General features: G+C 42.1%; 1 protein-coding gene across 2 annotated transcripts in view; it reads right to left on the bottom strand.

The window, feature by feature from the left end:
• The window catches only part of GRM3 (glutamate metabotropic receptor 3), a 218310-nt gene that overhangs the window by 95546 nt on the left and 96609 nt on the right, over nt 1-26155 (bottom strand). Inside the window, exon 2 of one of the 2 annotated variants that reach the window (XM_043588738.1) lies at nt 2126-2738. The exons of the other annotated variant lie outside the window; for it this stretch is intronic. Within the exon in view, the coding sequence (XP_043444673.1) occupies nt 2126-2593 (468 nt within the window). The 5' untranslated portion in view covers nt 2594-2738. The remainder of the gene's footprint in view (nt 1-2125; nt 2739-26155) is intronic. 2 annotated transcript variants of the gene reach the window in all.

The following is a 26155-nucleotide window of genomic DNA, read 5'->3' as shown; positions in this document are numbered from 1 at the left end:
CAAAATTGATATCCTTCATTATAGCATGATACTTTTGGATTCTTTATTTGTGCTGTAGAAACAGAAAGCATATCAGCATTTGTGACTTTATGTTAATTTTGACCACATGAATGAAATAATAAGCTAGGTCCTTTGATGATTAAGAAATGGCTTCTTCCCTTGTGAACTCATACAGGATTTTAGTAGCCCAGATTTTTTTTTAATAAAACAATTTGCCCCTCCCCCCCCCCCAGCCTTTTGAAGGTACATAGGTAGTAAAAGAGTAAAATTAGTTTAAAAAATCTGTTTGCCTGGCATAGTTTAATTACTTTGGCTAAACAGGTATTTACACATCTGGTGTAGAGTGTAATTTATTGCACTGAAGAAACTAAGGTCAGAAAAGCATATATATATTCTCTTACCAGTGGTAATATCAGGTATAATATAAATATTTATAAAATGATTGGCACTCATCTGGTGAGATTATTATTGAAAGACGACAGATACATATTTTTAATTCTCTCTTCTCAAATAGCAAATCCCGTCTCTCCTGATCCAAGTATAGAGATAGTGGCAAAATTAACATAATATGCTTTGAGATGTGCAATATTTTCTATCCACCTAATGAAGCCAAAGGGTGTTTATGAAAAACCAATTATCCTAATTACTCATAATATGAGGGTGTGTTCTGAAGAAGGAAAGAAATTTGAAGTAGCTCATTTAGAGCAGCACAGAATTGTACATAGAATTTTAAATGCCAGGAATCTAGGAGATAGAAATAAGGTTATTCCAATGCAAATAGAGCCGACTTAAGTGGTTTGTGACATCTAAAGATAACATGAATGTAATCTGACTTCCGTTAGTGCTTGGGGCTTTGATTATAGTAATTTGGTAAGAGGCAAAGAACATGACTCTTGGAATCACGGACTTTTATTATTGTGACCTTCATGCCATGCACTTCTATTATTGTGACCTTCGTGCCTCTCACCAAAAAAAAAAAAAAAAAAAAAAAAAAAGATTGAATGGCAGCTAACATATAGAAACCATATGGAACAGCTGAAAGAGCACAAAAGTACATAAGATTTGAGTTCTAGTTCTTGAGCTGCCTACCAATAGGACTTTTCGTGAAACCAGTCTTTCTGGGACTTGGGAAAATGAGAAGGTTGAGTTAGTAATTTCTCAGCTCTTTTCCATCTCTAAAATTCTGTGACCGTGTGAGTAAAAATTGCTAGAGTTTGAATCACGTGTTCCTTCTTTTTCTAACATAATTATAAGATCCAATTGTCAACTTTTTATCTTAATTTAAGTCACAGGCTGAATTGTTTCTCCCCCCCCCCTCCCCCCACTGCCATGGTAGTAATTCACTGGCTTTTCTGCATACATTTTCAGATTTGCACCATGAGAAACTGTTTACGATTAGTCTCTGAACAAAATGATGCTTTAGTAAAAATTGTGTAAAAAAACCCCAGAGTTTAGATGCTATTTCTTCTGATGGTTGATTGTATGGATGGCTTCAAATAATCACGTCACCTTATACCCACATCCTTTGTGATGTAATTTCATAGCACTTGTCCTGTGGGCAGGACACATTTCTCTGCTCCTCGACTCTGGGCTGAGCCCTGTCAGTTGCTTTGGTTAACAGGATGTTAGAAGGAATGATAAAGCAGAAACTTGGAAGGGGCCCGTGCAGTTAACTTTGCATTTCCTTGCACCTCTGCCATTGCTCTGAGAAGAACACGTCTGAGCTAGCCCAGCAATTCCAGGTGGAGGATAAGGAACAACCAGGAATAGAGCCACCCACAGCTGAACCCCACCTCGATCAGCTCACTCCAGCTGATCTTCAGATCAATTTAGATTCAGATCAATTTATAATTATTATAAATTATATTAATAAATCTTGTTTTAAGTCACTGAGTTTTGGGATAGTTTGTTATGCCACAGTAGCTACCGGAGACACTTCTAAACAGTTTTCATCGCTAGAGAAATGTTACGTCTGCAAGCCCGTATTACCAAATACCCACTGAAATAATCGATTATATTTTAATATTATCCATGAAGGCAATTATCAGGATATTTTCTTTTTGTTTCCCCGGGACATGAAACCAAAGAGACATAGCATTTTAACAATAGTGCTGGCCAATCTTACCTGTATGGAAACACTGCTGTATGAGCCGCCGATGACCCCTGCAATGAGCAGTGGGATATTTTCTTGGATGGCATAGGATCCGTCAGGACACATATACTCAGCTTCATCCACTTTAGTCAAAGATGCCCTGACAAATTCCAGTGATTGCTCTAATGCATAGGTATCCCTTGAGCATGTATCCAAAATGTGCACACCCAACTTCACTCCTGGTAGCAAGTAATTGTCTTTGTTGATTTCATCAATAGCAAACAACATGGCTTCCAGGCGTTGGATCCCTCGGTCCTCATTGATTCGCCCACATTCCTCAGTTCCAGTGCCTTTTTCATTAATAGGAAACAGACCCCCTAAAACAAGGTCACCTTCTATTTTAATTTCCCTCCTCAGAAAGTTATGGTCCCCTAAAGAGAGTAAAAATCCCTTTGAAAACAAAGCTAACATGAGAACTTGGAGTCTTGTCAACATCTTCATGAATCCTGCTTCTGTACCTCCGGGAAGATATCAATGGATGAAGCCAATGTTGCCCGCTAGTCCTCCTCTCTCATTTCCAAACTGGATCTTTGGCCTGTCCTTCAAATAAGGGAGGAACAGACTAACAGAGCCTGTTACCAAATTCCTAAAGAGATAAAAATTATATGAACAAAAATGGTAAACAAAACATCAGTGATTACATTGAGGGTCCCCAATCAGACCTTTGACGGGATCATGACTCAAATTACCAGTTAGTAAACACATACTGCACCACTACACCAGGCACTCTCCCCACAGGGATTCTCACCCAGCCCTTACAACACATGGTGATGCAGATCTTAGCGGTTCCATCTCTCAGAAATGGGTACTGAGGACTAAAACAGTGAAGCGACCAGAGTGTACCTGGAATGGAGGTGATGTTTAGACTCTGGTTTTCCTAATGCCAAGTTCAGTACTTCACCTACTTGGTCATTGGCTCTGGTCAGTCAATGGTAGGGCAGTAACTTGGATTAATCTGTATCCTTTCTCCTTCAGCTACATTTACAGACCAGCTCTTTTTATTCACTCTTTTCTTTCCATTTGGGGATGAAACAAAACACCCAAGTGACTCTTTCACCATTTCTGCATTTCTGCCATCACATTCCTGTCCTTCCTTTATTCTAGATACTCTCAGACCGCTGCAATCAAGATTCTGCCTTCACTGCTCTAAGGAAAAAAAAAAAAGGCGGCTCTGGAAAAAGCTACTACTGATCTGCTAAGTTTTCAAATCCACTAACCCCACTGTAGTCCTCATTTGACTTGAACTTCATTGAAATTCTGACTACTTTCTACCTGCTCCAGCTTCCTAGGTTTCTGTTCTCTTTCTTCTACATCTCAAATTTCATTGTTGAACACCTCCTCCCCACCCCAGGCTCGGTCATCCACTGTCAAGGTTTCAACTCTCACTGAAATGATTCCTAGGTTAGCTGCCTGCTAAACAGCCCTGCCTACACATCCCTGTGACACCTCAAGGTCTGTAAGTTATAGACTCTCTCTTATCTCTGCGATTGGATCTTCTTTGTATCCAGGTGCTCATGCCGGAAACCTGCAAGCTTGAGCCCTTCCCACTTTCCCCGCTTCCACCCTTAATTAGCCACTAAGTCCTGTAAAGTTTACCTGATTAGCTTCCTTCAACGCCACCTCTTTGTTTATAACCCCTCCGTGCTAGGTTCTTGTTCTCACTAACAGGACCATCGCAGGAGGTTCTACAGACCTGCTGCCCGCCCCCAAGGCATGTTTTTATCAGTTAGGAAAAGATAACCTTACTCAAGTACAACATTTTCAAATTTGTATGGTATCACCTGGACTGCAGATGATGGGGGAAAGTTCCAATTGTGGCCGATAGCTGCCTCCTCCAGCCAGAGTTAGGCAACTCCTGATGTGGCCTCACATTCAGAGGGGTGTAGTGATTACCAGTGGTGGGGTCTGTGCAGTAGACTGTGGCTTAGGACGCTTCAAGAAATCAAGCTTCTTTTTACATTATAGGGGAGAACATAACGCACCTTCAAGGATGCAGGCAAAGCCCTGCCATGATAATCATGTTTTTGACAGTAGGCTGGGGTCTTCCTAGGGAACATTCCAGAATCCTGGTGTGGAGTAGCCCAGTTGCATGTACACAAGCCAGCAGACCTACCTACCTACCTAGCACCGGAGCAAACACTGGCCGGCCCTTTCGTGCCACCTGTGCGCCGCCCTTCTCCCCAGATGAGGTAAGCTTATTATTTTTAGAGTCCGGTGAGAGAGGTGATGGCAGAGATTCCTGGAACATTCTCCTGACAGGGTGCTGTTGCGTGTTTCTGTGTGTGGTTTGGTGTACCTGCCCGCTCTCCTGCTTTCGTACGTGATTGTGTATTGGTGGGGTTTGACGAGGGAGGGCGTCCTCCGGGCTGGCCTTCCACTTGGTCAGGATGTCCGAAAACCACACCAGCTGTGTGCTGTCAGCTTTGTCGGTAAATGTTCGTCATCTGAATGGTGGCCCACCCGAGGAGGCACTCGAGGAATGCAGAGTCTTACTTGCCGCTCAGAATGGCCTGTCTCCTACCAGTCTATACCGACTTCCTTCAGCCTCTAGGTTGAAGGATTGACTTCTTCGTGCTCCAGAATCTTGTCCCTGGCTAGCTCTCAAGCCTTACTGTTCACCAGGCCCGTCTGCTCCCTTCTACCTCTGCGCCTCAGCCGTTACTGAACTATGTTTACCTGAGAGGACTTCTAGAATGTTGATGGCGCCTGGTGTGGCTCATGTTTTTCCCTTTGCCGTGAATGCCCTTCTATACCCATCTGTCTGGCAAACACCCACTTATCATCAAAGACTCAATAATCACTACCAGGAAAGGCCAAGAATTCTATGTTTACCTGAGAGGACTTCTAGAATGTTGATGGCGCCTGGTGTGGCTCATGTTTTTCCCTTTGCCGTGAATGCCCTTCTATACCCATCTGTCTGGCAAACACCCACTTATCATCAAAGACTCAATAATCACTACCAGGAAAGGCCAAGAATTTTTTCCTCTCTTCCTTCTCTGCTCAAATCCTGCTTTATATTCCTACTGTAGCTACTTCAAGAAATGTTTGCTATTACTATTATAGTTCTTATTTGTTTCTTTGCTCATTGGGAATAAATAAAATGGCACAACATTGAGGATTTTTAAGGCGTGAAGAAAAAAATCAAAACCCAACAATAAAAAAGAGACAGGAACTAGTTCAGTATGTACTTTAACAGTTTTGACATTTCTCCCTTCTCATGTTAGCAGTGCCGTTTATTTATTTTTAAAAAAAATTTTTCTTTAACGTTTGTTTATTATTGAGAGACCGAAACAGAGCGTGAGCATGGGAGGGGCAGAGAGAGGGGGAGACACAGAATGCAAAGCAGGCTCCAGGCTCCGAGCTGTCAGCACAGAGCGTGACGTAGGGCTAGAACTCACAAACCGGGAAATCACGACCTGAGCTGAAGTCAGACACTTAACCCACTGAACCACCCAGGCACACCTGCAGTGCCCTTTAAAGCCCAGCTTTCCACATGCTTTCTGTTCCTTTTGCATGAAGCAAGTGATAGATTGTTTTCTTGAGACATGTGAGTCATCCGGGTTTTGTTTTGTTTATTTAGGTGTGAGCCTCAGCAATGACAGCAGCAGTCATTGGAACGCGCAGCGTGAGCCCAGAGACTCTCCGGGAGATCTGCCACGGGGCACTAGAAAGTCTAATAATAAAAATCTTTTTAAGTTTATTTATTTATTTTGAAAGAGAGAGAGAGGAGAGAGAGGGGGGCAGAGAGAGAGCAAGAGGGAGAGGATCCCAAGAAGGCTCCATTCTGTTGGTGCAGAGCCCAATGCGGGGCTCAATCCCCTGTACTGTGAGATCACGACTTGAGCAGAAACCAAGAGCTGGACTCTAAATGGACTGAAGCACCCAGGAGCCCCTAATAATAAGTTTTTAAAAAGTTTATACTGTCATATATATATATATATGTTTATACTGTCATATATATATATATGTTTCATATCAATTTCTGGTCTCTCTTTGATCTCTATGTGTAATTCCCTTTGAAGCAAAACTACCATGGAAGGCAAAAGACACTGTGATCATTATCATGAATGATAAAGAAGCAGAAATTGCTCTATAAAATAATTGTTTTATGTGTCTAATAAAAGAAAAGAGCTAATTAAAAGATGGTCATCAACACAACTTTACCGTGTATCTGAAAAACAGGTAGGTATCTCTTGGGTCAGTAGAAAGTTTGACTACTCAAAGAGTAAAGACGACCTTACAGTTTATGGAAAGCTTAATTCTCTCTTAAGAAAATGCTCTTGACCAGGGTGCCGGGGTGGCTCAGTTGGTTAAGCGTCTGACTCTTGATTTCTGCTCAGGTCATGATCTCATGGTTTGAACCCCATGTCAGCCTCTGTGCTCACAGCATGGAGCCTGCTCAAGATTCTCTGTCTCCCTCTCTCTCTCTCTCTGCCCCTCCCCCACTTGCTCATGCCCTCTCTCTCTCTCTCTTTCTCAAAGTAAATAAATAAACTTAAGAAAAAAAAAAGAAAGAAAATCCTCTTGTCCAAAGCCAACTTGAAAGGCAACATCGCATTACACTGAAAGTAATAATACATATTAGTCTGCCTGTTTCACAAATAGGGGCTGTATTTTATTTATGTTTGTGTATCCAGGGCCTGGCATAATGTCTGCCTGCAATCCAGAAGATACTCAACAAAAATTCCTTGAAGGGACGGGGACATCCATGACTAGTATGTTTGCAGATGACTCTTGACAATTTTATTTGTGGCATAGTAAAGGGGAACTAAAGTAGAGAAAGGGGTTCTTTTATTTCATCGCCCACCCCGTCATCTCAAGGTGCTCTTCTCCTATTACTCTGCTGGTAGAACTACTAACAGGTAGAACTGTAGATACTACTTTGTGAAGTTGCCAGAGGAAAATGCTTCCTTTGTATTTGGAAGGAATACAAATACCTGCTGAGGCAGGCCCCTATGAAGGTAGGAGAGATGTGGCCTCAGGCTGACCTACATTTACTTCAGTGAAAGCTTCAGCGAGGAGAATACTAAATTAGGAACATGCATATTATCCTCTTTCAAAGCATCAGAGACGCATTCACTCATGAAATATTTATTGAACACCTACTATGTGTGTGCTAGGCCGTGAGCTGGATATGCAGAATATACACTGTAATTGCAAGCCAGGGAACATTATGCCTGCTGTCGAATAACATTCTAAATGCTTAGGTGTTTTTATGCCAAAAGGGACGGAAAGGAACTCGTGTCTGTTTCTACCAACTATCTCTGCCATTTATGAAAATCTTCCAAATAAGTTTACCATGGGTTTCTTTTAACATGGTAATTGTTATTAAATGCTTGACTCAAAAAGCAATCCATTACATATTACGTATATCATATACATTTAAAAGTAGATATACAGATCTTAAAAACAAGTTGACTGACAACAACACTATGTAAAATCTTTTTCCTTTAAGCCTTCTGACGAGGCATCTTTAAGTAACATTTAATGTAGTCTTGGAGAATTACAAATTAAAAATCAATTAGAGTAATGCTTAAATAGACTGTCTTAATATTTTCTTATTTACCTTTTCCTTAAAGCAAAATTTAAAATGATTAAGAGCGTAGGGCCATGAATAATTTAAAGACACTTAGCATTATTTAAAATGAAGCCCTAAGAACTAAAAGAACAGGAAATTAAAATTTAACATTGAAAAACAGACAAACATGCTTAATTTAATGCAACGGTTTATCTGTGAGCAACACCTTATCGGATTGGGGGAAAGGGCAGCAGCCACTTCTTTTCAGGTTCCTTTCATTAGAAATCAGCCAGGGGCACATCCCCCAGATAAACAGGCTCCCTACCGCAGCCACATTCATATGCAGCAGGAGGACTGCAGCTCTGTGCTCAAAGTTCTCTGTTCAGGGATGATGAGTGATGTGTCAACTCTAAACAAGCATGTGTAGCCCTCTCTGCGGGCAACCTGCTCACCGATGTTTTATTAATCGGTGCATTAATAGAATCTCAGAGGTTCGCTGTGAATATAACCCCTGGAATACGTGGGCAAGAAGCGTTTCTATACTCTGCGTATGCTAACGTGTACGTTCCTTCCTCTCTTGACTTTGCCCAGGGACACAGTGTCGAAAACGAAATCCAGTTTGATTCAATGAATAAGTCGTTTATTCAGGGAAGATCTAACGCCAGCCACCATGCCCACTCTCCCCTAGAAAGAAACCCTTAAGATCTGGAGAAATTTTAGGGTTAGTGATAGCATATGAAATTTGATTGTAAATTTAGCTATAAAATTTTTCGCTGCCAGAATTATAGGCAATAAAAGGCATGGTCTTTGTTCCTGAACGGCCGTTTTCGATTGGGTAAACAGAGGTTGTAGTTTTCTGACATTTTTAATAGCAGGATGTGTCAAGCGCATTCTAATTCCTTTATTTTTACTGTGCAACAGATGTATTTTTTCCCAGAATCCTTTAAGAAATTATTGTGAGTAGATGACTATTTAAAATCCAATCATTTGTAGCAAATCTACTTAAAATTTCTAGTGTAAATTACTTTAGCTGTAAGGTGGTCTAATTCCATTTGCTGAATTCCCATAGTTTGTGCTATGTTTATGATGATCATATTTTTTAATATTTATTTGCATAGTTTTTTTAAGTTCAAATTTAACAATTTGTTCTTTTCTTTCTTTCTTTCTCGTTAGATTGTAAGCTATTGGATATCAAGGACAGTGCCTTAGACATTTCTGTACTTCCCATAGTGCCTCACATATAAATTTGTCAAATATTGGTTAAATGATAAATTCCAAGGAGCATGTAGGTTTTTGAGAGATCAGTCAGAGGATTGGAAAAATAATTTAGAAATTCTCTTCAGGGAATGAAGAAGATAGCTGAGAAGACCACTACCGCCCCTCCCTCCCGCCCCCAAAGTGACATTATAATAGGTCAAGATGCAACTTTGGCACTAGAGAAACTTGACCCAAATAGCTCTCAATTTTCCTCTGACTTTGAATTGCTTTAAGGAAAAAGATACGCAGTAAAACTAGAAAAGCTGAGAGCGCTTGAGAAATTGGAAAGGTTAGGACACACATTGGTGGTCCCAGGGAGATTAGGAAAAATGTAAAACAACACAGGACCTACAGGTCAGGTTCTATGATGCATGAATGACAAGGCGGAAGAGTGGAGGCCAGGCCTATGTATTTAGATTTGATGTGTGAGCCTGTTTTATTCACAGAGAAGACAGAAGCAGCCCCAGACCCTAGGTGGCTCTCTGGAAGATGGAGATGGTGCCATTTGGGATGAGAGCCAGAAAGAGAGGTTGATGAGGCCAAAAGGAGAAAGGCCCACTTAACTATTTGAACTTTGACCCCTGTACCCCCTACAAAGTCACAAATCCTATTTCCTTCAATCCTCTGAATTTAGAAAAAAAAGGTTTTTATGAGGTAGGCAAACAGATGTACAATTGTGTTAAACTTGGGTCCTTAGGGTAATTGCTGCTAATTTACTTCCAATCAATAATATTAACTTGATTCATTTCACGTACAATATATATGAAAAATTTATTCAAAGTGAGTGGATAAAAATTCAAAGTGAATCTTTCTTGTTCTAAACACCAACGTGCACAGTATTTTCCTCCATGTGCATGTGTGTGAGGGCAGTATGTGTGTTGCCATTTCAGCTGGTTTTCATCCTCAAGTTTCCTAACCTCATTACAAAGCCTTGGAACTGGAGCCTCCCCAAATTCCCTGCAGTCTACCTTTGTCCTTTTCCTCTTAGAAGCTGCCAAATCTAATAGGAGTTATAGGTTTGTCAGCATGAACAGAGAGTACAGAAACTGGGTTTGTCAAAAGCTTTCCCTCTAGCTCTGGACAAAATGGCAAAGGAGAAGAAATGGAGGAATGCTGTTCAGGGGAGAACATTTTTACTAGTTGGCCATGTGATCTATCAAGTGACTGCTATTAATAATGTCCTGTGTGTATACAGTCCTTTCTCTTGTATAATGTCAAAGTGTTTTGCACAATGAATTAACTTTTACTGCTGCCTTTGTAATGCAAATTGTTTAAGGTAGTCGTGGGAAGTAAGTATTGAATTAGGATCTAAGGAAGCTTTTATCATTATTGCCCAATAAAGCCTTACAAAAGAGAACACATATCAACATATGTCCTATGTGTTTCCCCCAAAATATCATACGGATCTCTTAAATTTTCCTCAGTAGGTAAAAGATACAACATCTGAAAGACCATCATCTTTGCCTAGTGCTAAATGAAGTTGTTAGAATACCTATAGCTGGCTTCTGCTTCTGGCCAGTCATAGTAATTGGTATTGAATCTGCCCTCCAGCTGAAAATAGCTGTAAAATGGACAAAATGTATAAGGCAAACTATGATCCTTGAGAGAAAGAAACGCATGAAGGAATTGCCATGATTACTCTGTGAAGTTCCCAACATTCTACATGGGAACACTATTCTGCCCTGGGGCAGGGGCAGCCTCATTGACCTCAGAGGCAGAGATTAAGAGTTCTTGGCTTCTGAAGTGATTGCAATTTGTAGGGCAGAGGGATGCACAGAGATGGTGAGAATGAGATCTATGTGGTGCAAAGGTTAGTCACGTCATATACAGGGTGAGATTCCTCGAGGCCTGGCAGGGATCACCTGCCTGCAGAGGGTTGAGATAAAGGTCAATATCAGAGGTCATGCATATCAGAAAACTAATGAAACTCTAACCCACCTTGAGTGGAGAGACCACACCAGGCATTATTATACTTTCAGTCAAATTTCCAGAAAGGCTATGCTCTACAACTAAGAGCCAAGCTCAGGAACAAGGGACATGTCATAGGACTACATCTAGAAAAGACCTGCCCTAAGAAGACTAAAACTAAGTCTAACAAAACTAAAATTATTCACCAGTTACTTAACTGCCTGCTAAGGCAAAACTCAAAACTCTTAAAGGAAGATGACATCATTTAGACTGCCTTCAGTATAATCCCACAATAACCAATATGCTATCAAAAGTTGTTTGACAGTCAGAGAAGGACAGATATCATGTGTTTTCACTCATATGTGGATCTTGAGAAACTTAACAGAAAACCATGGGGGAAGGGAAGGGGAAAAAATAGTTATAAACAGGGAGAGAGGCAAACCAAAAGAGACTCTTAAATACAGAGGACAAACTGAGGGTGGATAGGGGGTGGGGGTGATGGGAAAATGGGTGATGGGCATTGAGAAGGGCACTTGTTGGGATGAGCACTGGGTGTTGTATATAAGCCAATGTGACAATAAATTATATTCATAAAAAATTGTTTGACATATAATAAAACAGGAAAATGTGACCCAGAGTAAAGAGAAAAAGCATTCAATAGAAATAGGCCCTGAAATGATTCACATTTTGAAATTAGCAGATAGGAACTGTAAGTAGACTATTGTAAATATGTTCAAAAATTTAAAGAAATGAATGAATAGATGAGAAATCTCATGAGACTATGGAAACTATAAAAAAACACAAAACTACTATATTTAAATATATAAAATATGTGTGAGGGGGGCACAACAAATTGGAGATGGGAAAACAGTCAATAAAAACCTGGAAGATAGATGACAAGAAATGATCCAGTCTGACCAGAAAGAAATGACATTGAAAAGAATTGACCAAAGCTTCAATGTTCAGTTGGACAATATTAAGTGGTCTAATACACATGTAATTTGAGTTCCAGAAAGAGAGGAGAAAAAATGGAAGGAAAAAAAGTGCTTGAGAAAATAGTGACTGAAAATACCCCAAACTTTGTGGTAAGCATAAGACTACAAAACCAAGAAGCTCAGCAAATCCTAAGCAGGATAAATACAAATAAATCCACATATAGCAAATCATAGACAAATTGTTAAAACCTAAGGTAAAGGGAAATCTTGGAAAACAGAGTAAAACGGCACATATGTGCAGGGTAACGATATGAATGACGGCTCACTTTTCATCAAAAATAGTGGTGGCCATAACCCAATGGAATGGCATCTTTAAAGTTCTTGGGGGGAGAAACCAGTCAGGCATCCCAAAATTCTATTTCCAGTTCAAATATGCTTCAAGAATTGAGGTGAAATTCAGATTTTTCAGGGAACTAAAAGTGAGAGATTTCATTGCCAGCAGACTTAAACTATGAGAAATGTTAAAGGAATTACTTCAAAGAGGATGACACCAGATGGAAATTCAAATGTATAGGAAGGAGTGAAGCGCACCAGAAATGGTAAATGCACAGGTTAATATAGAAGATCTGTTAAGTCCAGCTGCCAGGCATTGTTAGAATGAGTTCAGGGAAACTATATTTGTCACAAATAACAAATGGTTAGAAAAGATTAGTCCCACTACCATTTTGTCTATTGTACTTTGATTTTACTTCTTTCTGTATATGTTTGCATCCATCCTAGATCCTGTTAGTTGAAAACCTTTTTGCACCTTCTACAGTACTTCTGCTAAAAGAACGATCTCCTAATTCAAAGGCCATGCCTCTGACAGTAAGACAGGTAATAGCCAATAGCACATTCTTTTTTATTATATAGCTGCTAATAGATTTTGCCAAGGATGAAACACAGCTGGAACACAGTGGTACAACTGGACTGGTTGTTAAAATATTAAAATACTTCCATCTAATTGGTGAACAGTAAATCCACCAAGCCCTCTGAATATTCCTCCACTTTCCTGGTGGCTCTGGTTTCTCCTCTGGTGTATCTCCACCAATTCTCCCAATTTCCTCATAACCCACCAATAAAAGTGTCAAATTCTGGCACGGTAGGGTCTCTAGGTTCCAGCGCCAAGAGTATGGTTCCTGTCCATTTTCATAACATGAGACGAGTCGTTAAACATTTTGAATATCACTCCTGAATTGACTTGCTGAATCCGATGTGGTAAATTTGGGGGAAGTTTTAGTTTTAAAGCAAAATTGTCATTAGAACAAAAAGGGATTTTGCTTTGTAGTTTGACTAATTAGCATCCATTTCTAATTTTTTTCTAGAAACTGTACCACATTTTCTCTTGGGGAGCCAATACATATGTTCATAAAGCAAGGTGAATCCATTCCTGGCTTGATAGGTGATACACATGAGTAACCAGAATGTGATATGTCTCTGGCCACAGCAGTTGGTTCCGGGATGAGTCTGTGACCAAGTCATTGCCAACTGGGGTTAATCTGAAAACTTTTTTAGAACTACCAGGAGAAAAACATCCTCTTTCTGTTAGGGTGATGTAGAGAAATGGATATAAGCCCAGAGCTGTTGGCAGCCATCTTACCACCATGAGTTAAGAGCCTGAGGTGTAAAGCCAAGAGATAGAGAAATGGTGAAACCTAACAATGTCATATGTGATATTTAATCCAGCTTAGATTTCCCAGTTATGAGAGAGAGCAGATTCCTCTTTTGCTTAAGTCAGTTTGAAATTTGTTTGTCACGTGTCACTAGATGATTCCTGAATAGAACCTCCCTTCTGTTCCAATTCCCTTCCCATTAAAGATACTAAAATTTATTGAGCACCTACCTTATGCCAGAAACTGTGATTAATATTAGGTGTCAATTATTTTATTTAATCCTACAGTTTTCTTCCTGCTCAGTCATGCCCTTCCATAGATGACTGATTCTGTCCAGAATCTCAGATGGACCCAGGCTTCATGAGGGTTCCCATTGTGTTAGCCTGCCTATGGATGGCTTTTCCTAGAAATGCAACTACTCCAGTCATCCCTGCCTTTATACTCTTACCAGAATTCCAGTTTTCTCAAAACTCTTACTTATGACAAGTGAAATCAATCTGATATATTAAGCTGTCAGTTTTTAGCACATTAATGCATGTTAGTTTATTAACCATTTAGGGGTGCTCAAATTTTTAATGGGCCAAAACATTGTCTTGAGACAAGAGAAACGTTTTAAATCATGGAATTTTAGATACCTCAGTGTACATGCAATTCACTATGAGGGCCTAACTGGTGTTCTTCAAGTTACAGCACTTATGAACTCCGTACTCAAATAGAAACAACTTGTGCATATCAGCCACTGTGAAATTCGGGGCTTAAGATAATCCTCACCTCATCAAATAGATGATTATATGCCAGGCAATTAAGGCCCATTGACAAGTTATCTCCAGCCTGATGGAGTTGTCTGGTCTCTGGTGTGACTTTAAAACTTTTTTTTTTTTTTTTCCAGTTCTTCTTTGTTGAAAAATTTTAGAGAAAATTATTGATGTGCTTTAGTTGTCTGGTGTGAGGTGTCCAGGGCCAATTATACATATTTATTTCCACTTCTGTGTTCAGTGATACCACGTTGGTAGAATCAAATTAGCCATGATGGGAGTACTTGCATTGCAGAAATTAGTAAACATTAACTGTCAGTCTGTCCTCACAAATCCTACAGATTTGGTTCTTAAACACTTACCAGCACACCACTAGAGGTATATTTAACAGTATGCTCTTAAAAATCTATTCCTAGGGAATCAAATAGGAAAAGCCTGGGAAAGCAGTATAGCATCATGCCTTACTTAGATCAGTGTTTTTTCTACCTGAAGATCACAAGCTGTTCACGTGTCATGAAATACATTAGTGAATTGCAACGAGATTTTAAAAGAAAGCAGAAGAATTGAAAGGAGAGTAGACAATGCCCAAACACTGATCTAAGGCATGTAGTAAGGCTGAGTATTATCTTCTAAAACTTTTTTTGGTGCATATGAATGTATGTTTTCAGTTACAATGTAAAATAATTTCTTACTGGCTCATGGTCAAAAAGAAAGTTTGAAAGTCAGTGTTTTACAATGTGGGCCCTGTAGTCGAACAAATGTTTAAGTGTACTTTATAGTCAGCATGTGACCACCTTTCTGTCCCTCATTTTACATGTGTGTCAAATGGAGACAATAACAGTGCCTTTCTCATGGGCTTGTTTATAGGATTAAATGAAACAGTACAAAACATTAGCTCAATGACGATTAGTTACTAGTAAAATTTTTGATAGTGAGGATAATTTGCATGTGCTCCAATGAAATTGGGGGGGGTATTCTGGACTCTCCACATAACCACCTCTGGTTCAAAGCCAGTGCTGTTTCAGGATTGGACGCTTTTGACTGTCTAGTCTTTATTTTCTCAATTAGTGAACAGAACCACCTGGTAGTAATCCTCTATGACGCTGATTTTCTCCTGGCTAACGTTTAGGAGCTATGTGATCTGGGGGAATCACTGGCTTGCCGAATGATGCAAAGTAGGACCTAAAAGCTCCTAGGTGTCCAGTAAATTCTGGATTGTTTGGCATTTATGGGTGATAGAGACCATAAAATGCCGGGAGAAAGTGGAAAGTAATCACCTATGAAAAAGATGCAAGGTACTCATAGCAAATTGATTTATTCCATTTCTCCTGAAAAACACGTTTTCATCCCTGCTCTCTTGATCCTTTCCTGTCATACTGAGTTTTACTGAAAGAGGGCTGGGCACCTCTTGGTCTGAGTCAGACTGGACTAGGACATTATTAGCTGACTTGTACGCTAAGAGCAGAATGTCTAAGTTTCTGTCCACAGATCATCTTAATTTTCATTGTCCTGCGGAGTCGGTGCCTCAGGTACAAAGGGTTTGGGCCCTTGTGGCTGTAGCGATTATTACTCTTTAAATTCCGTGGTAAATGCAGTGTCTGTGCCTACAAGCCTGGGCTGCCTTCTGCCTCCTTTTCCAGGCCCTGCATGATGTTCAGGGAGAACTGATCCCTCTGTCTTAGCACACATCTAAATTCGGGAAGCTCCTACCGTGTAGCTGTAACTGGAGGCATAGATTTTCAACCAGCAGGACTAACGTGTCTCTTGCCTAGCTTGAACTTTTAAACTGGTTCTGACTTTATCTGTATCTTAAAAAAGACAAAGAGTGACACAAAGCCCTCGTATGACACAGCCTCGGGGTGTGCTTTCTTCTCCTCGAGTCACCCCCAAGTTACCAGCATGAAATTATGGTGCTCTGATATTACACAAAGGCCCCTTTCCCCAGGCAAGCAAAGAGTGGCGTGAGACACAAAAGAGTGGACACTGTCTGAATCTGCTTGTATAAAAGGCAAAACCAAGCAAAAATAATCTATGGTGTTGGAAGTCAGGATGGATTTCCCTCTTGGGGATGTGGGAAGTTAGTGCCTGGAAGGAAGCGTGAGAGCCCTTCTTGAGTGCTGGTAACTTCCTGCTTATTGATCCGGGTTCTTGTTTCATGGGGGAGGAGGGGTGTTTGTGAAAATTCATCAAGTTGCACAATTATGACGGATGCGGTTTTCTGCATGTGTATTACACCTCAGTGAAAATTTACAATGAGAAAGCAAGGCTGAAGTGAAAAAGAGTGCCTAGAGCAGCTGTGTATTTTTTTTTAATGGTTGTGTATGACAAATTGGCCACAGGGGTAATGACATAAACTTGCAACTGTGGGCTTATTGACGAAGGCGCGTACCCTCAGGAGAGAATCCCGTACCGCCTGGTGAGAGGCCCTGGTGTAAAAGGAGGGGCCTTACCTCGCTGGGAGTGAGTGTTGGCCCTGCACAGGCCTCCTTCTCATTATAGCTGGCAGCTAGCCACTTTGTTTTCCTTCCTTTCCTATGGAAGTAGAAATCAGGAAGCTGAGTGCAATCGACCAATACACCAGTCACATGCAGCCTGACAATGATATCTGTGATTTCCCAGCTCAGGCTGGATGGGAGCACCAGTGGTGAGGTCCCATCAGAGGAACCCATTCTGAGGGGGGTGGGGGGGGCAACTGCTGCTCTCACAGTTTGAGTTCTGAAAAGTGAATGGAATTAATCCTTGACTTCATTGTGTTCCAGCATTCAAGAAATTCTGCTCAATAATTTCTTTAGAATCACTTCCTGTATCTATGTGTTAGGCCCTCTGGTGGGTTCTAAGGATGGAAGAAGGAGTAGGATATCATCCCTGCTGAATTTAATAAAGTATGCTTTCTTGAGGCGATGATAGCCATGAAACACTAAATGGGATATGTAACCCAAACTAATTTTGGCAAAGCCCACCGATGGGCCAGACCTGATAAGGACCAAAAGATGCCTCCTCCCGTTGCCATAATTGTTTGCCTCTACCGCACCGATGGGGCTAGATTAGCATTGCAGGGTAGGGCGGCTGTCAGGGCAGAGTTCCAAGGGCTGCAGATACTATTGTCCTTTCTAGATATGGTTAATTTTTTAGTGTTCCCATCCTGCCCTCTGTGAAGTCTGGGGGCATTTTAGATGCCTGGGAAACCGATGCCCACAGAGATCAACCCAGTGGCCCAATATCGAAATGGAGTAGGCAGCAGTCCTGAGAATATATGCAGGCATCTGCTTCTAGTGTCTTCCTAATGCTCCCAATTTCTCCCTATGGCTATTTACAATGGACTCTTATTTAAAAAGGTCACAAATAATTGTATAGAAAGCTGATTTTCATTATTCTTCTATCCTAATCGTTTAGGTACATATTGTTGTCTCTCAACTCAAGCTTTCCTTAAATCCCGGTTGCTGTTTGGTCATGGTAGCTCCAAGTTTGGCTTTCTTTTCCCGGCTGCTACCATGGGATAGCATCAGTCTCCACTGATCTGTGGTTCTGACTGCGAGATCCCGCTTGTATTGGGTTTCACATACCTGTTTTCTCTCCATCCAGCCTATTCAGGATATTGCTCTAAACTTGTAGGCGTTACCTGTGGCCGCTTGAACAGATTCAGATATCACTTGTCTCTCTCAATTTAGTCTTAGCAGGACCAGTGTCCCCCACTTTACCTGTTCACTTCCTTCTCTTTTACAGCCCATTTTCTTTAGTTCCCAGGAAACATAAAGACAATATTTTACGCTTTTCCTTTGCGTTCTTAACTCAGCATATTTTTCCAAATCTGACAAATTAACTCAGTGATTTAGCTCATGGGACTAGGAAAGTTGACCTCATTTGATTTGTCCAGGTTGCATTATTCTAGAGGACACTTATATTACATGTTGGGTCATAGTCCATATTTCAAAAGCATGCCATTGGTCCTAAACTGTGGTGCACGCTCCCTGGCAAGATGCACACAAACAAGTTATCATAACTACACTTGTGAGGACCAGCAGATCTGTGTAGGTCAGTATCGTCCTTCTTGGCGATGGCTCATGTTTTGCCAGGCCACACGTAGCAGGTATGCGAAAAAAAATTTGTTAACTAAATAAATATTTTTCTCTTTTGTTTCACATTTTACAATACACCCTAGTTTCTTTTTCACTAGATCCTTCCTTCCTGAATGGAAAAAGTAACTAATATTTTTTGAACTCATACTCATTTACATATATACTCATTTACTCCTCCCAAGACTTCTGTTGTAAAGGGATGAGAGTGAAACTGGCTTAGGGACAGACTTAAGTACTACTTGCTCAGGACTCCTGTCACCCAGTAGTGGAACAGATCTGCCTGATTCCCAGTTCTCTGGCCCTCCTTTCATAATGCCCTGCTCTGGAGAATCATATCCTAATATCCCAGAGGATTCTGAGAGGCAGATAAGAAGGAAATGACATGTAAGTCACTTGCAGCGGCTTCCTCATGTTTCTCTTTCCTTGAACACATTTGTGTTGGCTAACCTTACATTCCTACAGTCTTACGACCTCAAAAGCATTTTGTCTCAAGTCTATACGTGTCCCAGTTTAGTTTCAGGGGACTCTTTCCTCTAGGCCATGACACGTGGAAATGGTCCAACCCTGGAGGGGACTTCTGGACATGAACTTGTTTCCACACCTGGCATCTATTAGCCTTCTCATCAGGGCCATCTTTGGAGCCAACTCCATCCACTGTCCAGATGTTTCTTTAACTGTGGCTGAGCACGAGACATTTGCACCTTGCTGCTCAGCATGCATATGGCGTAATAACCTTGGGGAATTTTGAAAGCCCTAAACTGCAATTCCTGTGGAATTGTAGGCAAAGTTATCCCAGTGGTATGGAGGCAGAACTCTCCAAGCATGCCCCTCCACAGCCTCTCAGTGACCCGTTTCACAATGGGAAGGCTGCCACTTCGTAGGATCTGTGGTAGGACACACAGAGGTCGCCCTTCACGTGACACCCAGAGGAGCACTGAATACCCAGGGGAAAGCGGTTTTTGTCTGAAAACATCATTTCTTCATTAGGTACAAAACTTGTAGTAAGAGTTAGCAAAGGAGCTTGGAATTTTTTTTTTTTTATGAGAAACACCACATCTTAGTTATATTTATATCTTTCAGTGAAAACTGCACAAAGATCGAGCGTGTGGATTTCCTTAAATATTACTGACGTTGCATGGGTTTTAGGTGAGATCCCTTGCTAGAACGTTAGCATTTGAGCATGTGAACGATGTTTTCCTGTCGACTGAAACAAATTCTTAAACATTTGCCCACTAATGCTCTTCTGCAGTGCATTATTAGAGAGCTTGGAGGCTCGACATGTGGATTCAAGAACAATGCTGCCATCTCTGTCACGGGTGAGACAAAGGGAGAAGATTAGCTTTCTTGAGGGTTTTGAGCTGCTTTGATGACAAGTCACAAACGAGGAGCCCGCCGCTTAATTCCATGAGAAATTTCAGAGCAGCTCTTCATGCGGTAGCTCCACTGCCCCTTCCTCCAAATGGCCATTATTCTCTGCGTCACAATGAAAAGTGTGTGCCTTGTTTTTAAAATCTGAGGGGGGAAATGTTGTAGTGGGAAAGCTTTGGGAATCATTGAGCCTCCCCCTTGATCCTCTCAGTTTTCATAGGAAGAATCTGAGTTCCACGCGATAAGGAGTGTGGCTCCTCTTGTAGAGTGTGGCTTTGAAACTCTGTGAAGGACCCCCCCTACCCCTACCCCGGATAAAATCTCCTTTGTGTGTGTGGCGCATGTTTGGGAACATGTGTGGATGTAGCAGACTGCGCAAGTTTCTTCAAACGTATCTTCTTCTTCTCGAGAGACCTCTTACTTACCCCCCCCCCCCACGTGATTTGGAATTCCTGCTGACGAATGTCTTCCATTAGAAAATCATGTCCCTTCCCAAGGGGACAGTTAGTTAAACAAAAGGGGGGGGTGGGAAGGGGTGGGGGTAACACCGGTATGGGTGAGCCAAGGCAGAAAACGAGGGATTCTATTGCTTAATCTCGGGGATCGAGGGTGGCCAGCTGTAAAATACAAAGCGCCTATTGGCCACGCGCTGCTGCTCTGAGCACAAGGTGAGAAAGTGAAAGGTTAAAACAAAAGCGAAAAAGGAAAATAATAGGCGTATCCGCAGGCTCTCTCCTGCCAGGTGAGGAAAGAAAGGGAAGAGGCTGGCAGCTCCTTCACATAGCTGAGCATTTGAACGAGGACGAGGCACACGGGGCGACAGGAACCGGGACAGTGCGCCGAGCGCGGGAAGCCAACCGTTCCCGCCAAAGACCTTGGCTCCGGGCCGCGCGGTCACTGGGCCGTGAAATCACAATTGACCGAGCCAGGGGTTCGGAAGTGAGCGGGAGCTGCCCCAGAGTGCATCCTGCTATTTAGCTGCTTTGACAACGACCGCAGTGAGCAGCTCCGTGTTTGTTGGACGATGACAGGGTCTTGAAGAAATCATTAATTAGAAACAGTTGGTTATAGTCACGCTGCCCGAGCTGGTAGTTTAGGTTGTAACCACTGAGGATGTGACCCGGGGTGGGACGCAGAAACCAGACGTGGGGAGAGCTGAGCTGGCCAGCAGAGCGGACGATACCAGGATGGTACAACAGGGTCTTCCCGAGGGGTTTAGTTCTCACTGGTGTTACACTTGGGCTCTGTGGGATACGGTTGAGGCTAAAACTCTTTGGTGCCTAACGATGTGGACAAACGAGAGAGTTGAGAGAACGCACCTATAAGGAGAAAAGAGGCTTTGATTTATGTAGAAGGCTAAAGATCTTAAATACTGTGGTTGCCCATGGAAGAAAAAAGACTTTTTATAAAATCAAATGGGCTCACAGAAAATAGGCCTGAAACAGAGAAAAATCTCCTGTCAATTTTCTTAAAAAAATCTTTTTAAAAAAAATGTGTATTGACTTTTGAGAGAGGGGGAAAGAGACAGAGCATGAGCAGGGGAGGGGCAGAGAGAGAGGAGACAAAGAATCTGAAGCAGGCTCCAGGCTCCGAGCTGTCAGCACAGGGCCCGACACGGGGCTCGAACCCATAAACCGTGAGATCAGGACCTGAGCTGAAGTTGGACGCTTAACCGACTGAGCCACCAGGACACCTCTGTCAACTTTCTTTTAAAGAAATAGTTTGAAATCTTTATTACCCCCAAGATATTAGAAGGTGCGTTATGCTTTCTGTTTTGTTACATATTAGGGAGTAAGGTTAGAAGCTTTAATGGAGAGCACGTTTTCTGGATGAGACATGCTTTTGTCTTTGTGAACTTTGTGAAGCTGATGTGGCAGCTAACTTTTCACCACATGGCTCAAGGGTGACCTGCTTCAACTTTTCTCAGGATAATTGTATGCGTAATGGAATCATGGACACTTAGGTGTGGAAGTGAACTTATAAAATGCCTCTTCCAGCTCCCCCGAGGGCCGGGAGCAGCGAGCGGTCTTGTCCCTGTTATTAAATCACTTGAAATCAGAGCCAGGACTGGAACCGAGTTTATGAGTCCGAAGGCCTCTCTGAGCATGTTGTCTGCATTGAAGGGCGTCAGTGGTCATTGCTCTACTCTACAAAATCAGTACAGAGTTGACATTAGAATCTGAAGCCATTATGGGGCACTTGGCTCCTTTTAATTTTTGTCAGGCCAGAGGTGTGTGATGTCTGCCAACCCTGTTATTCAAAGAAGCTGACTCCAAAGGGTCTGCTTCATCCAAGAATCACCGAGAGTACCGCTGGATCTTTGTCCAATATTCTTTTTGAGTAAAGTGATCTAAGCCCTGTGAAATCAGCTTTCCCCATTTTGGCATTAGCAAATGCATCAGGCGAGGGATTCATCCTGGCTCAGGAGGTGACACAGGGGTGGTGAAGGCTGTGGCTGGATTCTGATCAACTGTGTGCCCTTGGATGGTCTCTGAGCTTTCGTCTTCCGATCCGTAGAACAAAGGGGTGGGACTGAATGATTTCTAAGGTATTCTTTGACTTGCACATTTTTCCCCCATTCTCCATTTTATGGTGACAATTATTTCTGGAATTCTAGTTGTCTGTCTATTTAACTTTACAGCACTTCGCTCTCCTCCCAAATCCAGCATAAATTTCTATTGAAGTCATTAAAAAATATATATATTTTTCTCCCCACGACTGACCCTCTGTTAGTCGTGTGTCTGGTTGGTTTCCCAGGGGTAGGGATACATTGAACAGCCTGCTATTGTCTCATTTGTCCAACGCCCTCCCCGCAAGGATGGAACACAAGCGAATTAGTCAAAGTATAAAGATCAGAGAACTAAATGAGGAAAGCATCAGAAAATAGGGTCAGCCACTCGATACTCTAGAAAAACATTTAATGTTTGATGCCTAGCTATAAGAAGCTTTGTGTTGTTGGCAAAGAGGGAAGAAAAGAGCAAGGAGAAAAGGAAAAAGCAATGTACTCATTGGGGGCCTGCTTTGTTTTAAGTATGGATAGACATAGCCAGCTAGTTCTCATTTGGCCCTTTCCATCATCCATTCGTTTAAACAGTATTACTCAGTGTGCTTACATGCCAGGCACTCAGGATACAGAGGTAAATGGGACAGCCTTTGTCCTCAGCGAGCTCACTTAATCAGGTAGATATGTTATCTTCAACTTTACACAGAAGAAGATCCTCTCCTTTTGTCAGCCTATAGATTTCTTTCAGAAACTGTGGGGATGGGCCCTTCTTTAAAAAATTCCTCCCAGCCATGAGTATCCAAAACTCGAGTAGGCGTTCATTTTACTGTAATGATGACGTGGCATGTTTTGTCCAAAAAATTCTTGCTGAAGCCATCCGATTTCTTAGCTTCCTCAGTTCTTGGTGAGCAGTTCTGCAGGAAGGCGTTCGTGTCATGCTGGAATTGAAAGCATAGCGAGGCTGTGTGCCTTCTCCAAGGTCACCGAGAGAGGTGGCCGCAAGTCCCGGATCCTAGGTGGCTGCGGTTGTCTGGGAGAGCTTTCCGGTTCTATTGTTTTTCAGTCAGATTTTCTGGGGTCCAAGTTTCCCAGTTTGGAGGGTGATGTTCTCTACCCAGGTCTGCCTTCTCCAAGGAGGGCCGGTGCTAAAATGAGAGTGGCCTTTCGCTATCCTTGGGCCAATGCGCCATTCTGCCCCCGCAGCAGGGCCGTGAATAATTAGATAAAGCATACCTCCCACTGCCCTCAGGGGCTTTGGGCGCACCTGCCAAGTCAAATGCACTTTATCTCAGTCAAGCATTGCCTGCCCCTCTGCTGTGGCCAAACGCCCAGACATTTTGCTGCTGTTTAACAAAGCCAACTGGAGAAGAAAATGACCCAAATGCCAGCACTGGGAGAGTTATGAGATGGAAGGGAAATTTCCATAAGGTAAAATATGCAAATGAGAGAGCCTGGCTTTCCTTCCCATCATAAATCAGCTACTTATCACACTGGGCCATGAAATGCCGAGACAGGCAGTGTACCCAGATTTGGCCACGGCAGAGGGAACCAACACGGGCAGTTGAGCAGGAGATACAGGGCCTGGGCATGAGGAATAAAGCAGAGCCCATTTCTGCCTCTGCTGGTCACCGTACCATTCACTTCCAAGAGTGCTTTCCTTGTGTCTTTTGTAAGGCACATCATATTCAGTGAGGTAGAGAATCTATCTCTGCACTTGCTTTGGTCATCCCATTGAAGGTCCTATGAATTCCTTAGTAGCATATTGACCCCTTCTTCATCTGTTCCTGCACCGGAACATTGACATGCATTGTAGGAGGAGGGACCTCACCTCTGAGATGGCGGTGTTGATCTACATCCTTGTGTCGCAGGTGTGGGAACAGCAGGCTGAGGGCCTCACTGGCTCCCTCCCTAGTTGAAACTCATGGCAAATGGTTTGTTGGAGAATCTTTGTGACTCCTGCTTCTGAGCCTCATACTTCTCTGGGAAGTACTTCCTCTTGGTGGGTCCTAGCAGTGGGAAGTTCTTCATGATCTCATAGCAGAATTAACAACATAGCACTCCACAATTTTTTCAGGGCCTCACGATATCTGGGAGAGACACCAATATTACGTCAGGCTGCTACAGAGGCCAAGAGTTTATGGCGTCGCATATGTTCTATCGTACTCCTTGAAGAAAAGCTTTAGCATTTTCTAACGTGGTGCTTGGGCCACTCTAAGCCACAAACATCCTCTCAGTGGTGTGTGTGTGTGTGTGTGTGTGTGTGTGTGCGCGCGCGTGCGTGACATGCTGCTGGTGAGGCATGGGGGGCAGTGCCCATAATAGGAGGCAGGGAGACTTTTGTCATGCATTCACAAGAGGGGCTAAATTGGGGCACTAACATTGCCAAGCCGCTTTAAGATCTTAAACCACTCTGTGTCTCAGTTTTCTCATCTGTAGTATAATGTTAATGGTGCCTACCTCGCACTGTTGTTGGTGAACTTAAAGAGGTAATGCTCATGGATGTGCTCTGCAATGATGGAAGAAATTACTGTGGAATATCTCATTACCTTTGTGTCAGCCAGCTCTCCTTTTGAGGAGAGCTTACATTTGGAATTGGTTTGGGTCAGACTTGAAATGTGTTAGTGCATTAGTGTGTATGTGATAAATTTGGAGGAGGTGCTACCACTCCCTTTTAGCCCGCAGGATTCCTGGTTCCCAGCCCCTCAGTAGGCCTGCAGTCCTAGTACTGGATTTATTTTTATACCCACAAGGCTCTTATTATAGTATAGATTCCACTGGCAAGAATCATATCACAAACTTTTTTTTCCCAATCAATAGAGGACATTTTAGGTGCCTAGGAGTGAACAGTTGCTATAAAAGTTCAAAAAACTAGCATTGTCAGCCTTCTAATTTGTCCCTGGACACAAGGATGGGGTGGGGTAAAGGTTGCAGATTGAATTTCTGAATAAGAACAGTATATGCAGCTTCATGGGAGAAGAAATATGAAGCTGAAGAAGTGAACACTTTTTGATAGGATGGGAATAATAATGAAGGACCATAAAATCTCTACAGATTCTCCCCCACTTTATTGGGGTTTTATTGTGTTTTATTGTGGTTTTCTTTGGGTTCTTCAGAGAATATGCTTTCCTGAGTCACTTAGGTATGTCTCTGTGTGTGGATAGGGGGAGTCCGTATTACAGATAGTCGTGTCATGGGATATAGCTTCTGCCTTTCCAATGTCTCTCAAAAAGTTCTTATCCTAAGCCCAAAGCAGAGAATTTTATTTGAATTTTTCTGTTGCTTTCATTTTCTATTACCCGACATTAAACCATAGGTAGAGAGGGACTACTACATTATTTATCTTTTTTGCATAAAACATAATTTTCATCTTCCCAGCGATGAAGCCATCGCTGACATGACATGACATCGCCATGAGCATGACATAGCGAGAAAAATTCTTGCTTTGTAGTCAGACAGACTTGGTTGGGCTTTAATAACGGCTATATGAATTATAAGCTATTTGACTTTGGGTAAATTATTTAATGTTTCTGAGCTCCATTCACCTCATCTGTCAAGAGGGGACAATAATACTGGCCTTCGATGGTTCTTGTGGCTCATAGTAGATACCCCAAAGTGCTCCCATTGTCCTCCTTTTGAAGTTTACAGCTATAGAAATGGTAAGAAGTCACAGAGAAGAAATAGAACTGAGTTCTCCAGGCCTGTAAAACACTTTCCCTAAAGCGTTTTACAAAGCTCACCTTCATTCACAGTATATATCTCTCACCGGGATGGATTCAATCAGAATCCTTTGCTCTAAACCCTTCAGTGGCTCAATTTCCTACGGAGCATATCTAAACTCTTCAAGTGCTTTTATAATCTTGTATACTGTACCTCACCAGCCAATTTCTTACTACCCTCCACTATTTGCCACCATAATCTTCTGTTTTATTTACTGGTATGGCAGATTTTATTTTCCAAAAATATGTCTGGTGCCACTCTCCCCTCAAGAGTTGGGGTCTACTTGTCCTCCCCTTGAACCTGGGCAGGATTTC

Source organism: Prionailurus bengalensis, chromosome A2 (assembly GCF_016509475.1).
Source record: "Prionailurus bengalensis isolate Pbe53 chromosome A2, Fcat_Pben_1.1_paternal_pri, whole genome shotgun sequence".
NCBI lineage: Eukaryota > Metazoa > Chordata > Mammalia > Carnivora > Felidae > Prionailurus > Prionailurus bengalensis.
Note: the sequence above shows the minus strand (reverse complement) of the source record. Positions and strands in the feature narration are given on the sequence as shown.